General features: G+C 43.3%; 1 protein-coding gene across 2 annotated transcripts in view; it reads left to right on the top strand.

Annotated features, from left to right (window-relative positions):
• The window catches only part of GTF2I (general transcription factor IIi), a 132,671-nt gene that overhangs the window by 101,134 nt on the left and 12,077 nt on the right, over nucleotides 1–19,460 (top strand). For both annotated transcript variants that reach the window (XM_082245209.1, XM_082245210.1), the window contains one exon: nucleotides 14,178–14,261. In XM_082245209.1, the coding sequence (XP_082101335.1) occupies nucleotides 14,178–14,261 (84 nt within the window). The remainder of the gene's footprint in view (nucleotides 1–14,177; nucleotides 14,262–19,460) is intronic.

Consider the following 19,460-nt stretch of genomic DNA (forward strand, 5'->3'; position numbering starts at 1 on the left):
ACCTATGATGCGTGTGTGTGTTTGCTTTTAACCGTACATTGTATACCCCTGTATGTTGTGGTCTTTAAGGTGTCCATCTAATAGTTTTTTGAAATTATCGATGCTCCCTGCTGATACGACTGCTTGTGGAAGAGAATTCCACATCCTTACTGCTCTTACAGTGAAGAACCCCTTACGCACTTTAAGGTTAAACCGCCTTTCCTCTAGTTTTAGTAAGTGGCCACGTGTCTTATTGTATCTCCTTTCTCTGAATAGTTTGTTCCTTATGCTCGGGTCACCAGTACAGTATTTGTACATTGATATCATATCCCCCCTCAATCGTCTTTTCTCCAGAGAGAAAAGGTTCAGTGCTTGTAGTCTTTCCTCATAGCTGATGTCCTCCATTCCCCTAATTATTTTTGTTGCCCTTCTCTGGACTTTCTCCAATTCCAGCACATCCTTCCTGAGGACCGGTGCCCAGAACTGGACAGCATACTCCAGATGTGGTCGGACCAGAGTCTTGTAGAGTGGGAGAATAATCTCTTTATTTCTGGAGTGAATCCCCTTTTTTATACATCCCAGTAATCTGTTGGCTTTGCTTGCGGCGGCTTGGCATTGCATGCCACTGCCAAGCTTGTTGTCTACCAGTACCCCCAAGTCCTTTTACATCCTAGACTCACCCAGAGGTTCCCCCCCTAGTGAGTAGCTTGCTTTCTGGTTTCTGGCCCCCAAGTGCATTACTTTACATTTTTCTACATTAAATCTCATCTGCCATGTAGTTGCCCACCCCGTTATTTTGTTCAGGTCTGCTTGCAAGGTTTCCACATCCTGCATAGAAGATATTGGCATGCCTAGTTTAGTATCATCTGCAAATACTGAGATTGTACTCGATATCCCCTCCTCTAGATAATTTATGAACAAATTAAACAGGATTGGTCCCAGGACAGAACCCTGGGGGACCCCACTTTCCACACCCGCCCAATCCGAGTACTCCCCATTAATCACCACCCTCTGTACTCTCCCCTGGAGCCAGTTCTCTATCCAGGTACTCACCTTATAGTCCATACCTACCTTCCTTAGTTTGTACAGTAATCGTTTGTGGGGAACGGTGTCAAAGGCCTTTGCAAAGTCCAGATACACCACATCCACAGGCTTACCTTTATCTAGGTGGCTGCTCACTTCATCGTAGAAGGTTAATAGATTGGTTTGGCAAGAACGATTTTTCATGAATCCATGCTGATTACTACTTATAATACCGTTTTTATTACTAAAGTCTTGTATGTGGTCCCTTAACATCCCCTCCAAAATTTTGCAGACTACAGTTGTTAGGCTGACCGGCCTATAGTTACCCGGGATATATCTCGGCCCCTTCTTAAATATTGGTACCACGTTGGCTTTTTTCCAATCAGCTGGCACCATACCCGTCCGTAAACTATCCTTAAAGATCAAGAATAATGGTCTGGCAATCACCTGGCTGAGCTCATTAAGAACCCTCGGGTGCAAGCCATCCGGTCCCGGGGATTTATTTATGTTAAGTTTCTCTAGTTTAGCTCTAAGTCTATCTTCTGTTAACCATGGCGGCACTTCCTGAGGTGTATTATCGGCCTTACAAGCTGGGTTCGTGTAGCCCCCCGATTCTTTTGTGAAGACTGAAGAGAAGAAATTATTTAACACTTCCGCCTTTTCTCTGTCCTCAGTGGCCATATTTCCTTTATCATCTTTTATGGGGCCAATGTGTTCTGGCCTCGCTTTCTTACTGTTTATATACTTAAAGAACTTCTTGGGGTTCTTTTTACTCTCCTCCTCTATATGTCTCTCGTGTTCTATTTTAGCCGCCCTGATTTCATCTTTACATTTCTTATTACACTCTTTGTAATGCTTAAATGCTGCCAATGACCCCTCAGTCTTGTATTTTTTGAAGGCCTTTTCTTTAGCGCTAATATACATTTTTATGTTGGAGTTTAGCCATCCAGGGTTTATTTTTGCTCTTTTAAATTTATTTCCCTTTGGAATGCACTGGCCAATCCCCTTGTTAAGTATGCTCTTGAAGCACTCCCATTTTTCCTCCGTGTTCTTTGTTTCCAGGGTTCTATCCCAATTGATATTTTCTAGCAGCGAGCGCAGTTTAGGGAAATTGGCTCTTTTGAAATTCAGTGTCCTTATATTACCCCTCTGCTTCCTATAACTGTAATTAATACTGAAACTTATTGACCTATGGTCACTGTTTCCTAAGTTGTCCCGTATTTCTATATCCGTGATCAGGTCTGTATCGTTGGTAATCAGTAGGTCAAGTACCGCATTGTTTCTTGTCGGTGCATTCACCATCTGACCCATAAAATTGTCCTGCAAAACATTTAGGAACTGCCTAGCCTTGGCTGAGTGTGCGGTTCCTTCTGCCCAGTCTATATCTGGATAATTAAAGTCCCCCATTATAATGACATTTCCCATCCTTGCTGCCAATCCTATCTGTAAAAGGAGGGCCGCCTCACCCTCCTCCCTCTGGTTGGGGGGCCTATAGCATACGCCCAATATTAACTTCCCCGCCGTGCCATCCCTTTGAAGCTCTACCCATAGGGATTCTGCCTCATCCATAGCTCCATTATTAATATCATCCCTCATATTTACCTGTATGCTGTTCTTAATATACAGACATACCCCTCCCCCTTTTTTACCCTCTCTATCTCTGCGATAAAGGGAATACCCCTGAATGGTCGCCATCCAATCATGAGAGCTGTCAAACCAAGTCTCAGTTATCCCCACAAAATCTAAGTCCTCCTCAAACATCAGCAGCTCCAGTTCTCCCATCTTGTTGGCCAGGCTTCTGGCATTGGTATACAAGCCTCGTAATTTTGATGTTTTTAGGCTGCTCTCTTGATTTTTCCCCATACCCACCCTGGGTATAGGAGCTCCGAACACCCTACCGCTAATGCCCCCATTTCTGCCCTCTGAAACTTGCTTTCCACTGGCTAATTTTACATCTGTACCCTCCCCCCCATTCCCTAGTTTAAAAGCCCCTCTAACTTTTTGGCCATCCTCGCACCCAGTACGGCTGCACCCACCCCATTTAGGTGCAATCCGTCCCTACCAAAGAGCCGGTGACCGACTGAGAAGTCAGCCCAGTTCTCCAGGAACCCGAAACCCTCCTTACTACACCAGCTCCTCAGCCACTCGTTAACTTCCCTAATCTCCCGCTGCCTCTCTGGTGTGGCTCGAGGTACAGGTAGTATTTCGGAAAATACTACCTTGGAGGTCCTAGTCCTCAACTTAGCGCCTAAGTCCCTGAAATCGTTTAGGACTCTCCGTCTTCCTCTGCCTATGTCATTGGTACCCACGTGTACCATGACAGCTGGGTCTTCCTCAGCCCCACCCAATAATCTGTCCATCCGATCCGCAATGTGCCGAACCCGAGCGCCCGGCAAACAACAGACTGTTCGGCACACACGGTCTTTGTCACAGATTACACTGTCTGTCCTTCTAATAATTGAGTCCCCTACCACCAGCACCTGTCTTTCCTTTCCCTTTCTCCCAGCCTCACTGGAGGAGTTCTTCCCCTGGCAGCTAGGGGCGTCCCTCTGCTCCAGCAATGCTGGTCCCTGACTGGTTTCCCCAACATCACACAACGGGGCGTATCTATTGGGGTGCTCCAGCCCAGGATCAGCCTCCTTGCCTTGTCCCCTTCTACCCCTCCTAACTGTCACCCCTCTAAACTGCTCTGATGCCTGCACCTCCGATACTCCGCCCACCTCTGTGCAGACCCCTGCCTGCACCTGGCTGGTACGATCCTGGCTCTCATCCGGTATGGACATTCGTCTCAGTGTTGCCAGCTGCTTCTCTAGATTCAGGACCTGAGCTTCCAGGGAAACAACGTGCTTACATTTTGCGCATTTGTATTCGCCCTCGATCACATGTCTGAGGAACGCATACATATTACAAGATGTACACCGAGTCGCATCTCCACACCCGCCGGGCATTGTACCTACTATCTAATCTAATGGGGATTCAGTAATTTAAGTCTATCCTATTGGCTTCCTAACGCTACCTTCTCACCCTCTGGTGTTCCGCTACACTCACTTGACACTCAGTTGCACAACACTCACAATCTCACAGCCCGGTCAGTCTCACGACACTCCCAGTCGCACCACCCGGTCAGTCGCACAACACTCCTGTCGCACTCACTCACAGTCTCACAGCCCGATTTAGTTGCACCACACTCACAATCGCACAGCCGGTCAGTCACACATCACTCTCCAAGGGGCCATCTCATTCTAAAGTGTTGAATGTTGAAGAGATTGACAAACTGCAGCGCTGGAAGGGTAGAAGACACCATCTGCAGCTCTTCTAAAACATGGACATTCCTTGAGGATTTTATGTTACCCTAAAAGGTTTGCTTTATTAGTCCCATACACAGAGTCGTTTTCATCCAATAGGATATGTGATATTTAAACTTTCTCTAAACGAGACCACTCTAAGTGGTGTTTTTTTACAAATCTGAATGGGTATGTTGATGCAAATTTTGCTGGAAACACAGTTTTGCTTGTACACGTGTATTGTATTTGTTTAATTCTAATGGAAAGAGTAAAAGCATTCCTAAGAACATTAGGAATATAAAAAAAAAAAATGTAAAATGCTGCACTTTCCTTTTTTCACTATTCTCTATGTAATTGTTTTAGTCATTTTTTATATTAAATTTTAGTCTTGCCTGAATCGCCAGCTGACATCTCTTGGTATCTCGCATATCTAAGCTATTTATGAAAGTAACCCACAACATGGTGAAAAGCAGAGATGTTCTTTTATTTGCAATCTTTTAGCTTTCTATTTTTCTGTATGTGCTAGAGTTCAATGCTGTAGCGTCATGTTTTTTTCTTTATCCTAAAACAATTTAGGGTAATAGCATAAGGTGAAATCATAAGTAATAACTTGCTAAAGCAGTACCATTTTTCAGCATGGTGGGTAACTGATCATAAAAAAACAAGGAAGTGCACAAAAGCACTACCCTAATAGTAGTCCATAAGTCCACAGTGAAGAAAGAACTGTGTAATAAATCTAAAGTGTAGACTCCCAGATCTGGCAAATAGGATCTGATGGGATCAGATGATCTGGAAGTCAAGATCCTAGGGCAGTGATGGCGAACCTTGGCACCGCAGCTGTTTTGGAACTACATTTCCCATGATGCTCCACTACACTGCAAAATGCATGAGCTTCATGGGAAATGTAGTTCCAAAACATCTGGGGTGCCAAGGTTCGCCATCACTGTCCTAGGGTAATCCTTTTGCTGCTCCTTCAGCGTGTGTAGATCCAGCTTGAACGTTCCTGAAACGGAGAAGGGGTGTAGAAGTTATTAAAGCGTTTTTTTTTTTTTACCTAAAAAAAAAAATCCTGCTTTTTTTGTTTATAAAAAAAAAAAAAAAAAAGAGATTTTTATTAAAGATTTGGTACAATACAAAAATACAATTTTTGCAGGAAACAACAAAGAGAAAAAAGTCATCCAGTAACCGTACAAATGTAATAAGTAAACAATCATACAGTGGGCAACAACATACATTAACATCAGGTAACACCGCCCGGTATAGAAGAGGTAGAGAGATGGGGCATTTATGAGCTCGTATCTGGGCACTGTACCCATCTATCCCAAATCTTGTCGAACTTATGAGGGCAGCCTCTATGCTTATATAGGAGCCTATGGAAGGGAAGAATATTATTAATTTCCTTGAGCCAGTGCCGAAAAGTAGGGGGATTGGTCCTCATCCAATTTCTAGCTATTAATTTCCTAACAGTGAACAACGATTCTTGTAAAAAAGCAGTAGTATATTTATACATGTCAGCGTCCGGGTATACACCCAGGAGGCACTCTTTAGGGGAGAGCTGCAAGGGGGACCCCATTTTATCTTGTAGGAAAGTGACGATCTGTCGCCAGAGGCCCTGCAATTGAGGGCAACTCCAGAACAGATGAAAAAAGGTGGCTGCCACACCTCCGGACATTGGACAGGTAGGTGCAGAGTCAGGTCTGTAGTCTGTATCTTGCTAATCTAAGGGGTGTGAGATAGGCATGGTGGAGTATGGAGGTCTGGGTCAGGCGGTCCGACAGTTTCGGTGAGACTCGTTGGCATGTTACCAGCGCATCCTCCCACTCTTCGTCCTCTATAGGGCCCACATCCTGCTCCCAACGAGACTTAAGGGCATACGCTATCTTAGTAGAAGAGGACGTGTGCAGCTCTGAGTAAAAAATGGAAATAAGGTGTTTGGGCTCTGATCATTTATCAATTACCAGTGTCGTGATTGATTCAAGGTGGGGTGGTCCGGCCATGAACTGGGATCGGTATGCGTATGCTAGCTGTAGATACCTGTATTGCATAAGGTCGGGGAGGGAGAATTGCTCCTGCAGGGCTTCAAACGATTTCAACCCCACGTCAGTGGATATATGTCGTAGTAGAAAAATACCCCTCCCACTCCACAACGAGGTGTCAGGGATAGAGAGGAACTCCTGTAAGGCCCGGTTGTGCCACAGGGGGGGTAAGGTCATGAAACGGAGGGCTCTGTAGCCTGTCCGTAACCACCTCCCAAATCTGGCTATAGTGGTACAGGAGGGATCGGGAGCATATGGATTAATCCTGCTCCTTTTAAAGCATGTTATACTTGTGATTTAGTCCCCTTCTATCACCTGAAATACCTGGCTGATCCTTCCTGGCTATACCCTCCCCCCTGTAAACTGACCACGGTGTATCATGGCTGCAGACTCCTGACACCGTAGTCAGTTTACGCGCCTCCGTCATCCGCAGCTCTCCTCTGTCTCCTGTGACCTCCTCCCCCTCCCTGTCTATCAGCTCTTACCAATCCTGCCCCCCCCCCCCACTTCCTGCTGCTGAAATACTTTTAGACAATACACACAATCACCTCTGTTATAATGCCTCCTATGCTGCCGTGTATGTTCTTTGTAAAAAAAAAAAAAAAAGATGCCAGTTTCTACCTGAATTTACAGTGCAGATCAGTGGTCATGTGACTCCTCGAGGCTCCCCTCCTCCCTGGCTGACGTCTCGGCTCTCTCCTCCCTTCTTCCCGACTGACAGCTGAGGAATCTCGGCCCCTCCCGCTCTAGCTGTCAGATTGGGAGAAGGAGCCTTGAGGTGTCACGTGACCGCCATTGGCGCTGTGAATTCAGGAAGAAATGGGCATCTTTTTTCTACAAAGAGCATATACTGCAGCATAGGAGGCTTTATAACAGAGGGAATTGTGTGGAGTTTATAAAGTGGCTTAACAACCACTTTAAGATTAGTATGCATTTATTCCATTATTAAAACACGTGTAGACTTGCATCTGATGAAACAATTGTCCAGTGTGAGAACAACAGCAAAAACAACGGTACTGGGAGAGCACTTTAAAAGCATGGGAAGCTTTCTCATCAGGGTTGCATCTGTCAGTGTGTGAACTGGTCCTGCTGAGAAACTGACAGCTGGAGTAAAAAGCTGCTGCAGAAGTTAGAAGTTGCTAGGCAGTTTTTCCCAGGAACATGCTGTGTGTATGAATGGCGACTATGCCATGCCCTCTTTATCTGGCCTAGAGGATCAGTGTTTTTCTTCCTCCAAACACGAGAGTCCCCCTTCTCACCAGTATTTAAATATGTTTTTATTAAACAACTTTAGAGATAAAATTACAAGCGCTTAGTATGAAAGAACATTTTACATAATAAAAGAGAAAAATAGTACAAACGGTCTCAAGGAGAATTCTCCAATGCACCAGTATTTATGTCAAGAAAAAGGCAAACTACAACACTTGAGAAAAAAAATTTGGTGTAAACCAAACAAAGAACTGCGTAAATGAGTGATATTTAACAAATTGGACACTAATCAGTGTCAAACCAACAAAATTTGTGAGTAAACAAATGTGGGAATTCCTTCCACACTGCGAGCTGCAATAGAAAACGTAAAAACGTGATAACTGTAAACAAAAGGAGATATATATTGCGCTCAGCAATCAAAATTCACAAAAAAAGTGCTTGTGTGCTTATAAGGATGATATTGTACCATAAATAGCAGCAATGCAATATTCAGGTAAAACCAAAAATCAGCTAGTGATAAATATAAATAAATAAACAATACAGTCCTTCTTGAGGTGATTCACGTGAATAAATAAATAAATATTGTAGTCCTTAAAGTGCTCAGTGCAAAGTGATGTCTCAGCAATCTGAAAAGACTTGAAATTGATGTAAAAAAGCCTTCACAAATAAACCTCCACCCAGTGCTCTGATTAGATACTCCTTACCAGAGACATATGACCCCTTAATTATAGGGGGTCATATTCAGCATTGATCTCCAATAGAGGCTCCAAGCTGTCCTTTATCATTGTTTCCTCATCAGCAAGATGGCAGGCTCAATTACTATAGGAAGCTCCGGGGTCATGGACATCTGCACTGATCTCCTCCTCCAACTCAAATCACTACCAACTACAACACTTAGCAGACTTGAAAGCTGACAATTAACTATAGTTTAAAAGTATGTAAAAATGGCTTTGGATAAGTTCAGGATGCAGACATAAGATAAAAACATCTACAGTGGGGGAAAGAAGCTTATATATAGTTCTATATAGTTGGGTTGAAAAAAGACACAAGTCCATCTGGCTCAAACAAAAAAAAAAAAAACAGTAAAGAAAACCCAACCATACAATCCCATATACACAATCCTATACCCGCAGTTGTTTCAGAGGAAGGCAAAAAAACCCCAGCAAAGCATGATCCAATTCCAAAGCAAAGTCGGTCTGTACTTTTAGCAGAGAAACAGCCCAAAGCATCATGTTTCCTCCTCCATGCTTGACTGTAGGGATGGTGTTCTTAGGGTCATAGTCAGCATTTTTCTTCAAACACGAGAGTCCCCCTTCTCAAAAAGGCACATGTACACTCATGCCAATGAACATCTAAATGATTCAGAGAAGGATTGGGAGAAAGTGATGCGGTCAGATGAGAAAAAAATTGTCTTTGGCATTAATTTGACTTGCTGTGTTTGGAGGAAGAAATATGTTGACTATGACCCTACAGTCAAGCACAGAGGTGGAAACATTATGCTTTAGGGCTATTTCTCTGCTAAAGGTACTGACCGACTCTGCCAAATTGAGGGGCCAATAGATGGGGCCATGTATTCTAAAATATTGGATGAGAACCTGAAGATGGATCATGGATGGGTCTTCCAGCATGACAATGACCCAAAACATCCCGCCAAGGCAACAAAGGAGTGGCTCAAGAAGAAGCTTAAGGTCATGGAGGGGCCTAGCCAGTCTCCAGACCTTAATCTTATAGAAGATGTATGGAGGGAGCTGAAACTTCGGGTTGCTAAGTGACAGTCAAAAACCCCTAAGGATTTAGAGAAGATCTGTAAAAAAAGAGTGAACCAAAATCCCTCCTGAGAGGTGTGCAAACCTTGTCACTGTGCTTGCCAACAAGGGTTTCTCCACCAGTTAGAAGTCATGTTTTGCTTAAGGATCAAGTACTTCTTTCACTCACTGAACTGCAACTTAATTTTTAGCATTTGTTTTATGTGGTTTTTTTTTTTTCTGGATTTTTGGTTGATATTCTGTCTCTATCATTTAAAATACACCTATGATAAAAATTATAGACCCTTCATTTCTTTGTTAGTGGGCAAACTTACAAAACCTGCAGGGAATCAAGTACTTATTTCCCCCACTGTATTACCAACCATATAAACTGAATTATATCTGTAAAAATGTATTATTAAAAGTGTAAAACCTATAGCTTAAAGGTGGAGTCTACCCACAGAATAGAAAAGTACTGGGAATTAAAATGTTAATAATGACCCATAATAACCCATAACAAATTTAATGGAATTAAGAAACATTGTAACAAACACTTAACCACATTGAAACCTAGGCAGATGTAAAATTAAAGTGTTACTAATCCCAGGATCCTGCATTCACTATATATGGTCTCCCACAGGTACACAGAACATGCCATTATTTTAGTAAATATAAACTGCTAAATACAGTAAAACCTTGGATTGCGAGTGTAATTCGCTCTAGAAATCCGAAGCACTGTTATATCAAAGAAAATTTCCCCATAAGAAATAATGGAAACTTAGATAATTCGTTCCACAACCATTTACTAAGTCATTCAGTTTATAGTCCATATAAAAAGATTATAGCAATATGATAGGCTGTGTAACCATAAAATGACCATCCACAAGGGAATTCGAAGCAAAATCCAGCAGGAGCTAAAGAGTATAAGAGAAGAGAGATGCCTCCAAAGTGTAGCAATATGGTTACATTTAATGAAGGTACCACATTTTAGCAACTCACATGGTTGATGATTAAAACAGGCTTCTAAGTATGCAGGCATCCGGGGTAAAGCTGTCCACATAGACCATCCTCCTCACTGCCAGCTCTCACCACTGTCAGTCTGTAGTGGTGACAGAAGATTACCCTGCAGTAGAGTGATCTGAAAGCTCTCGTGGAGCGCAGCGTGAAAGGGATGACATTGATGGCGGTGCGGAGGATGGTATATGTGGGCAGCTTTACCCCGGATGCCTGCATACTTAGATGTGCCTCTTTTAATCGTCAACCATGTGAGTTGCTAAATGTTGTAACTTCATTAAATGTACCCATATTGCTACACTTGGAGGCGCCTCTCTTCTCTTTTATACTCAGTTGTGACATGACACTACTTGTATATCAAGACATCGCTTGTCTATCAAGTAAAAATGTATTAAAAAATGTTGCTGGTCTTGCTAAACGCTCTCAAACCAAGTTACTCTCAGTCCAAGATTTTACTGTACCTTTTCCCATCAGCAGTATATATCAGTCTTGTGACTTTTTTCAGTTCCTAGTAAAGCTTGTAGGAGGAGTTTTCATACTGCACTGAGCTGTCCTATCAGGATCCAGGACCCCTGACCCTCTGTCTGGACAGTGCTGATCATATGCGCACTTCCAAGAATAAAAAAAAAAAAAAATCTCTAGCAATACAAACCAAACTGAGCATGGTCAGCCTGACTCCAAAGGATCTGTCTTATCCAGAAATGTTCTGGAGTCAGTGGAAGAGGAGGATCTGTGCATACAGGATCAAACAACCCTTTTACACAATGCAGAGGATTAACCCCTTAGGTTCCACAGTGAGTATAACCAGCATGCTTTACTGCATACACAGACTGATTTTACTGTTGTGGGTTTAGTAACATTTTAAGGCCTTTGTATACATGGGGCACATTTAAATCCATGCCTCATTCAGGGCCTTGTTGTACCAGCCCAGGGATGCACAGGTGTTGTGCGTATCCCTGTGCTGGCAGTCCCGCTGCCGTCTATTGGGACGGGATAGCTGCACAGGCACAGCAGCTGCTTCCAATGTGTGGCATTCATGTGGGTACATTGGGGCCATGCAGCTGCGTGGATGTCACCTTGGGAGAAGCATCTGTGCTTGTGCAGCCACTGGATCCCAATAGATGGCATATATAAAACTACATTTAGAACCTGTTTAAAAAAAATAATAAATTAAGAGCTATGACATATAAATAATATGTACAGGTATATATGTAATGAAATTAGTGACATGAAGCCCTGTATATGATCTTAAACTGCTAACATATAATCCTCTTTCCTTGCATTGTTGCTGACTTGGATTTGATTCCCACTAGGGACACTCTCTGCATGGCGTTTGTATGTTTTCTGTGTTTGTTTGCGTTATCCTCCCTCAATATGAAAACATACAGAAAGTCAACTGGCGTTGACCAAAATTCGCCATACTGTATGTGAGGCACAGTTCAGTATTTTTCATAAAGTGGAAAAACTTCTGTGCTAGAAACATGAAATACATTTCAAACTACAGTAAAACCTCAGATTGCCACGAACTTGATCTGCGAGTGTTTTGCAAGGCTATCAAGTCAAAATGTATTTTAAAAGTTTGCTAGACGAGTAATGTCTTGATATATGAGTAGCGTCCCATCACAACTGAGTATGAAAGAGAAGAGAGGCGCCTCTAACTGTAGCAATTGACCCCCTGTTACGAAGTCGGAAGTGATGAAACGCGTTGAGGCGTAACTGTGCGGGAGCCGAAATCATTGCATTAACATTGTGAGAGCGAGTGGCGTCTCCCTGAACGGTCGTTAGCCAGCGTGGAAGTGGTGAGACTAATGGGGATCGCCTATGTCATGAGCATTACAATGTTTGTTACAAGTTTGTAACATGCGAGTGGATTGGATTTTGTTTTCAATAAAAGATTGAGCTTTGACAATTTTACACTAGTGGAGCCTTTCTCTTTTATGTATACCAACGGATGTATACTTCTACTGCGAGAGGGTTGGAGAAGTGGATTGGCTTACTAAGTAAATTTCCTTCCGTCGACTTGTCTAGCTTATTTGCTCCACCATGAGAATGGGGGGCAATATTATTTGGTGAGTTGTCGTCTGATGGGAGTGGGTTGGAAATGACACACAGCGGTGGTGGGATTTTTTGGGGATCAATCTCAACTGGATATCAGTGGGGTCTAGCCTTTCAATTTGGAATTATTATTTTTCAAGAGGACCTTTATGGGACTACTTCTTCGTTTTTTTCACTCCATACATTTTTTTTATTATTCACATACAGATCATATTGATTTGGTGATACTTTTGCGCTACTGTGGATTCACATATATGAAATTATTTTATATGCTCGTATTTCACTTATTTTGTCATTTTAATATTTTAGGTAGCAGCATTTGTTATATTTCACGGCTTGTTTGTTTTCAGAGCGTGGGGGATTTCCATAATAAGTGCAGCAATATGGTTACGTTTAATAAAGGTACAACATTCAGGCCCCGTTCACATTGCCGCGATCCGACTTGGGGGGGCGACCTCCGAGGTCGGGGTGCGAGCAGCGCGCCGCGACCTCGGAGCGGCCGCCACGGACTTCATAACATTGAAGTCTATGGCGGTGGCCTCCGGGGCGCCCCAAAGAAGCTCCGGACCCTTTTTCTAAGTCTGAGCGACTTGTGTCGCTCCTATTAGAATGGGTCCGCAGCTTCCCTATGGAAGGCGACCTACGGCGACCTGTGAGGCGACCAGGTGGCCTCACAGGTCGCCTTAGTGTGAACGGGGACTTAGCAACTCACATTGTTGATGAATAAAACAGGCACATTTAGGTATGCAGGAAACCAAAATGAAACAAATCACCGCTCTGAAAACAATCAGCTGAGCCAGATGGATCCCGAGCAGCTGTGGCAGTCCTGTAGGAATGGGTGCTCACCAAGGTCCGTGACCTGAGGAATCCATGTAAATGAAGAAGAGAATGGCACTTCCAGACCCAGGAACTTGGAAACTTGAGTTTATTTCTTCAAATCATGGGTACAACATCAGACAAGACCACAAGACAGACTGGACAGCAAACGCGTTTCACACCTTGTGCTTATTCATTGCTGGATGAATAAGCACAAGGTGTGAAACGCGTTTGCTGTCCAGTCTGTCTTGTGGTCTTGTCTGATGTTGTACCCATGATTTGAAGAAATAAACTCAAGTTTCCAAGTTCCTGGGTCTGGAAGTGCCACTTTCTTCTTCATTTACATACATTTAGGTATGCAGGCATTCGGGGTAACGCTGTCAGCATAAACTGTCCTCTGCACCGCTACCTCTGTTGACATCACCCCTTACTCCCTGCACTCCTCGAGCGTTTCAAGCCTCGCTTTCAGAATGCTCTACTGCAGGGTAGTCTTCCTGGTCACGATTGCAGACTGACAGTGGTGGGAGCCAGTGTCGATGGCGGTGTGGAGGATGGTCTATGTGGACAGCTTTACTCCGGATGCCTGCATACTTAGATGTGCCTGTTTTAATCATCAACCATGTGAGTTGCTAAATGTTGTACCTTCATTAAATGTAACCATATTGCTACACTTAGAGGCGCCTCTCTTCTCTTTTATACTCTGTAGCTCCTGCTGGATTTTGCTTCTAATCCCCTTGTGGAGGCTGCCATTTGTAGATGTACATTTTATGGTTAGACAACCTATCACATTGCTATAATCTTTTTACGTGGACTATAAAATGAAGGACTTATGAATAAATGATTGTGGAACGAATCATCTGGTTTTCCATTATTTCTTATGGGGAAATTTGCTTTGATATACGAGTACTTTGGATTACAAGCATGTTTCCGGATGAATTATGCATGCAATCCAAGGTTTTCCTGTATGTGATATTTCCTAATCCCAAATAAAGTTTTGTTTTTTTTTTTTTTTTCAGATGGGGAAAATGAAAAAACAGGAAAAGTTGACAAAGCCCGCCAGTTGAGGGAACAAGTCAACGAATTGTTCAGCCGGAAATTTGGTAAGCTGTATGAAGCAAAGGCACTGTTCTGTACAGAAAAGATGTTAAATTATAATTCTAAAGTTCTCTCTCCTTGATTATACTTGTAAAAATTTGGTCATGGTTAGGAAATTATTTGATCATCAAAAGACCAACTTTTTTGCATCATTCTAAAGGATGGTTGGTAGCAGGGGTTCTCAATTTTTTTCCCACTGGGGTTTTGCATGGTATACTGCTTGCAGCTTGCTCGGTGTAGGCAATGGTATTCTAACTCAGCAATGGTATTATAACCCAATCTCCATTTTAGATTTCAGGTAGCCCTTCAGATAAACAAAGGCATTTTGGTTCTTTATGACAAGATCGACATAGACATCAAAGCAAAGGGGGAAAGGGATGGGGGGTTTCCTAGGGCAATTCCTTTGATCTATTGATCTATGGAGCTGTAATTGTCAAACTTTGAGCATGCACAAATGCTCAGTTTGACTGACTGTATATTTCTATGTCTTAGTGTAATATAGACCTAGGGCTAAACTCCAGGGAAAAAAATATATTTTTGAACATTTGGTGTGTCAAAATGAATTACCTTTAACCGCTTGCCGACCGCTGCAAGTAAATTTACTGCGGCGGTCAGCCCCGGCCAGGCAGAGTGACGTTAATTAACGTCACTAGCCTGGGAGGGTCTGGGGAGCGAGCCCGCGCGGTCACAGACCCCCCCCCCCCCCCGCGCGTGTTACCGGCAGACCCGATGTCCGCCGGTCACTCGGCGATCGTCGGGGGAGAGGGAGAAAGTCAGGCGGCTTGTGTAAACAAGCTGCCTGTCTTTCTCCTCGGTGTAAAAACCCTGATCACACAGTTCTACTATGTAGAACCGTTGATCAGTGTCCTTACACCTCAAGCCACAGCCAATCACAGTAAGAATCACGCCCCTAGGGACACACACAGCCCCTCCCTCTCAAATAAAGTTAACCCCTTCACTACCAGTGTATTTTTACAGTAACAGTGCATACAGTGGGTACGGAAAGTATTCAGACCCCCTTAAATTTTTCACTCTTTGTTATGTTGCAGCCATTTGCTAAAATCATTTAAGTTCATTCTTCTTCCTCATGAATGTACACATAGCACCCCATACTGACAGAAAAACACAGAATTGTTGACATTGTTGCAGATTTATTAAAAAAGAAAAACTGAAATATCACATGGTCCTAAGTATTCAGACCCTTTGCTGTGACACTCATATATTTAACTCAGGTGCTTTCCATTTCTTCTGATCATCCTTGAGATGGTTCTACACCTTCATTTGAGTCCAGCTGTGTTTGATTATACTGATTGGACTTGATTAGGAAAGCCACACACCTGTCTATATAAGACCTTCCAGATCACAATGCATGTCAGAGCAAATGAGAATCATGAGGTCAAAGGAACTGCCTGAAGAGCTCAGAGACAGAATTGTGGCAAGGCACAGATCTGGCCAAGGTTACCAAAAGATTTCTGCTGCACTTAAGGTTCCTAAGAGCACAGTGGCCTCCATAATCCTCAAATGGAAGACGTTTGGGACGACCAGAACCCTTCCTAGAGCTGGCCGTCCGGCCAAACTGAGCTATCTGGAGAGAAGAGCGTTGGTGAGAGAGGTAAAGAAGAACCCAAAGATCACTGTGGCTGAGCTCCAGAGATGCAGTCAGGAGATGGGAGAAAGTTGTAGAAAGTCAACCATCACTGCAGCCCTCCACCAGTCAGGGTTTTATGGCAGAGTGGCCCGACGGAAGCCTCTCCTCAGTGTAAGACACATGAAAGCCCGCATGGAGTTTGCTAAAAAAAACACCTGAAGGACTCCAAGATGGTGAGAAATAAGATTCTCTGGTCTGATGAGACCAAAATAGAACTTTTTGGCCTTAATTCTAAGCGGTATGTGTGGAGAAAACCAGGCACTGCTCATCACCTGTCCAATACAGTCCCAACAGTGAAGCATGGTGGTGGCAGCATCATGCTATGGGGGTGTTTTTCAGCTGCAGGGACAGGACGACTGGTTGCAATCGAGGGAAAGATGAATGCGGCCAAGTACAGGGATATCCTGGACAAAAACCTTCTCCAGAGTGCTCTGGACCTCAGACTGGGCCGAAGGTTTACCTTCCAACAAGACAATGACCCTAAGCACACAGCTAAAATAACGAAGGAGTGGCTTCACAACAACTCCGTGACTGTTCTTGAATGGCCCAGCCAGAGCCCTGACTTAAACCCAATTGAGCATCTCTCGAGAGACCTAAAAATGGCTGTCCACCAACGTTTACCATCCAACCTGACAGAACTGGAGAGGATCTGCAAGGAGGAATGGCAGAGGATCCCCAAATCCAGGTGTGAAAGACTTGTTGCATCTTTCCCAAAAAGACTCCTGGCTGTATTAGATCAAAAGGGGGCTTCTACTAAATACTGAGCAAAGGGTCTGAATACTTAGGACCATGTGATATTTCAGTTTTTCTTTTTTAATAAATCTGCAACAATGTCAACAATTCTGTGTTTTTCTGTCAGTATGGGGTGCTATGTGTACATTCATGAGGAAGAAGAATGAACTTAAATGATTTTAGCAAATGGCTGCAATATAACAAAGAGTGAAAAATTTAAGGGGGTCTGAATACTTTCCGTACCCACTGTATGTATAGCACTGATTTACTGTAGAAATGTCACTGGTAACCCCAAAAGTGTCAAAAATGTCAGTCAAGGGTCCGATCTGTCCGCCACAATGTCGCAGTACCGCAAAAAAAACATCGCAGATCGCCGCCATTACGCGTTAAAAAAAAAAAACAACAAAAATGACAAAAATCTTTCCCTTTGTTAGTAAACGCGATAACTTTTGCGCAAACCAATAAAAATATGCTTTTTGCGATTTTTTTTTTTTTTTTTTTTTTTTTTTTTTTTAACCAAACATATGTAGCATAAAACAAATTGGCCGAAAATGTTAAAACATTTTGATTTTTACATTTTTTTGGGGGGGAATTTCATATAAAAAAATGTGAAAAAATATTGTTATTTTTGCAAAATTTACGCTCTTTTTTTGTTTATAGCGCAAAAAGTAAAAAGCGCACAGGTGATCAAATACCACCAAAAGAAAGCTCTGTTTGTGGGAAAAAAAGGACGTCAAATTCGTTTAGGTACAGCGTTGCACGACCGCGCAATTGTCCGTTAAAGTCACGCAGTGCCGAATCGCAAAATACCCCCTGGTCGTTTAGCAGCCAAATCCTCCGGGGCTTAAGTGGTTAATGACCGGTGTTTCATGTGTTGATGCTGCTGCTGCTTTAGGTAAACTCTTGGTTTTCATTAATCCCATCCAAAACTGTAGGCGCTAAACTTCCCATGCTGAAATGTACAGTTTTGGCTCTAGTACAGTGATGATAGCGGGTTGCTTGCTCTCCACCTATGTTCACAAAACTTGTTTTTTCCTTATCGTACATAACAAGGACACAAGGCACTTCATATTCATGGCTACTTGTTTTATTCTGCCACCTTAAGGCAGCTCAGCTCCCAACTCAGATAAGCCTCCATTTTTAGATTGTGCCCTTAGGTAATGGATGTGACTACAGATGTCTCTCTGAAGATCTTCTTTCACGGGCTTAGTCTCCTATTTTCTGATCTGTAATTAACACCCTTTCTGGACTAGAGAACGGCTTCATCCAGATTGGTTGTCTACAGTCAGAAGTCAAAGAAGGACTATACCCCGACCTCGCATGCAACAGTGGGAACGTCTGTAATGTTTCCGGTTGAAGCTGGATCCTGCCAGCAACAATCTCCAAGGTACTGTGTATCATGTGATCTCGCTGGCAGGGTGCTTAGGCAGTACAGGGCAGTGATCCCCCTGGAGGGGAGTCAAGTTCCTGAATGCTCTGCTCTGAGGTTCGTCTGCCATGGGGGGAATGAAGTTCAAGCCTTTTGGCCCTGCAACATGGCTTGGTGAGTGCCTCTGATGGAACATGTGGTTGGGGCAGTGTAGACATCATGGTAGCAGTACTCAAAAGGGATAGTGCATGTGCATACGCGGGCACCAATTTATCGGTTCCCAGTGCCCAGTAACATGTATGATCACATGTTCCTGACTCCAACAGCGTAGCATAGGACAGCTCCAGTGGTTCAGATACTTTCAGCCGCAATGACTGTACAGCTGCAGCAGCATTCATTGCATCAGCTGTGGGGGCACAACAAGTATTGGGACAATTGTCAATTGGAGACGACTTGCCATTTAAGTGTTCTTGGTCAACACTTCTGTGAACTGGATGACTGCTCCCTTATAGGGTATAAAAGGCCTACTAATCCCCAGAAAGCTATGGTCTTGCACAGGCAGTGAGGTGGGAGGAAGAACAATGGGGTGGTTTCCCAAATTTTTCTATCGGGTATGGAGGACCCTCTGCACAGATTGTCCTGTAATGGCTCCCCAAAGGATCAGATTAGGTCTGAATCCCTGTCCTCCTTTATGTCAAGGAAGGAACTTTCAGCCATTGCTTGTTTGCAGGATCAGCTTTCAGGGGTCCTCACTGGCTTAGAACGCCTGGGACACAAGAGTGGGCACTGCCCTTACCCCTACTCCCTTATTGTGGGAGGATGAGTCATCGGAGAAACATCCTTAAGATGAGGATAAGGGGGGAAGTTGTTGAGGATTGGGAATTATCTAAGGATTAGTCCTCCCAGGAGGAATCTCCGGGTCCCAGACTGTCGTAGACACAGAAAACCAGTGGGCTTCCCAACGGACATGGTGCACACTAGCTTGAAGGTGTTGGCCTTTTTGCTGTGTTGCCCACTAATCATGTTCAGTGCTTTGGGACATCCCAATTTGTCATTAATATGAGGAGCCCTGTGTCCTGTGATATACGATTGTTAGGATTTTTGGTTTACTTGTAAACTTCTTTTCTTGGAGTATGTCACAGGAATCTTGGAGTCTTCTCTGTCTGTTCTTCATTGTCTGCAACAAAACTGAGGTTTAGCTGTGAAGCCTGGAAAGGGAACTCCTACTTTTTTTTTTTTTCCATTCACATGAGGTGGGCAGCAAAACTCAAATAGTCGGTAATATGAAGTGTCCTGTGATATACTCCTAGAAAATGATTTTACAAGTAAAGCTAAAATCTAAATTTCCCAGAGTTTAGCTTTAAAAAAAAAAAAAAAGTAATTCCAATGTTACACATCTTATTGAAAGTAAAATGTGTTAACTTGTTAGTGGACAGACTGCACTTTAGGGACTGC

This window comes from Pelophylax lessonae, assembly GCF_965119305.1.
Source record: "Pelophylax lessonae genome assembly, chromosome: 2".
Taxonomy (NCBI): domain Eukaryota; kingdom Metazoa; phylum Chordata; class Amphibia; order Anura; family Ranidae; genus Pelophylax; species Pelophylax lessonae.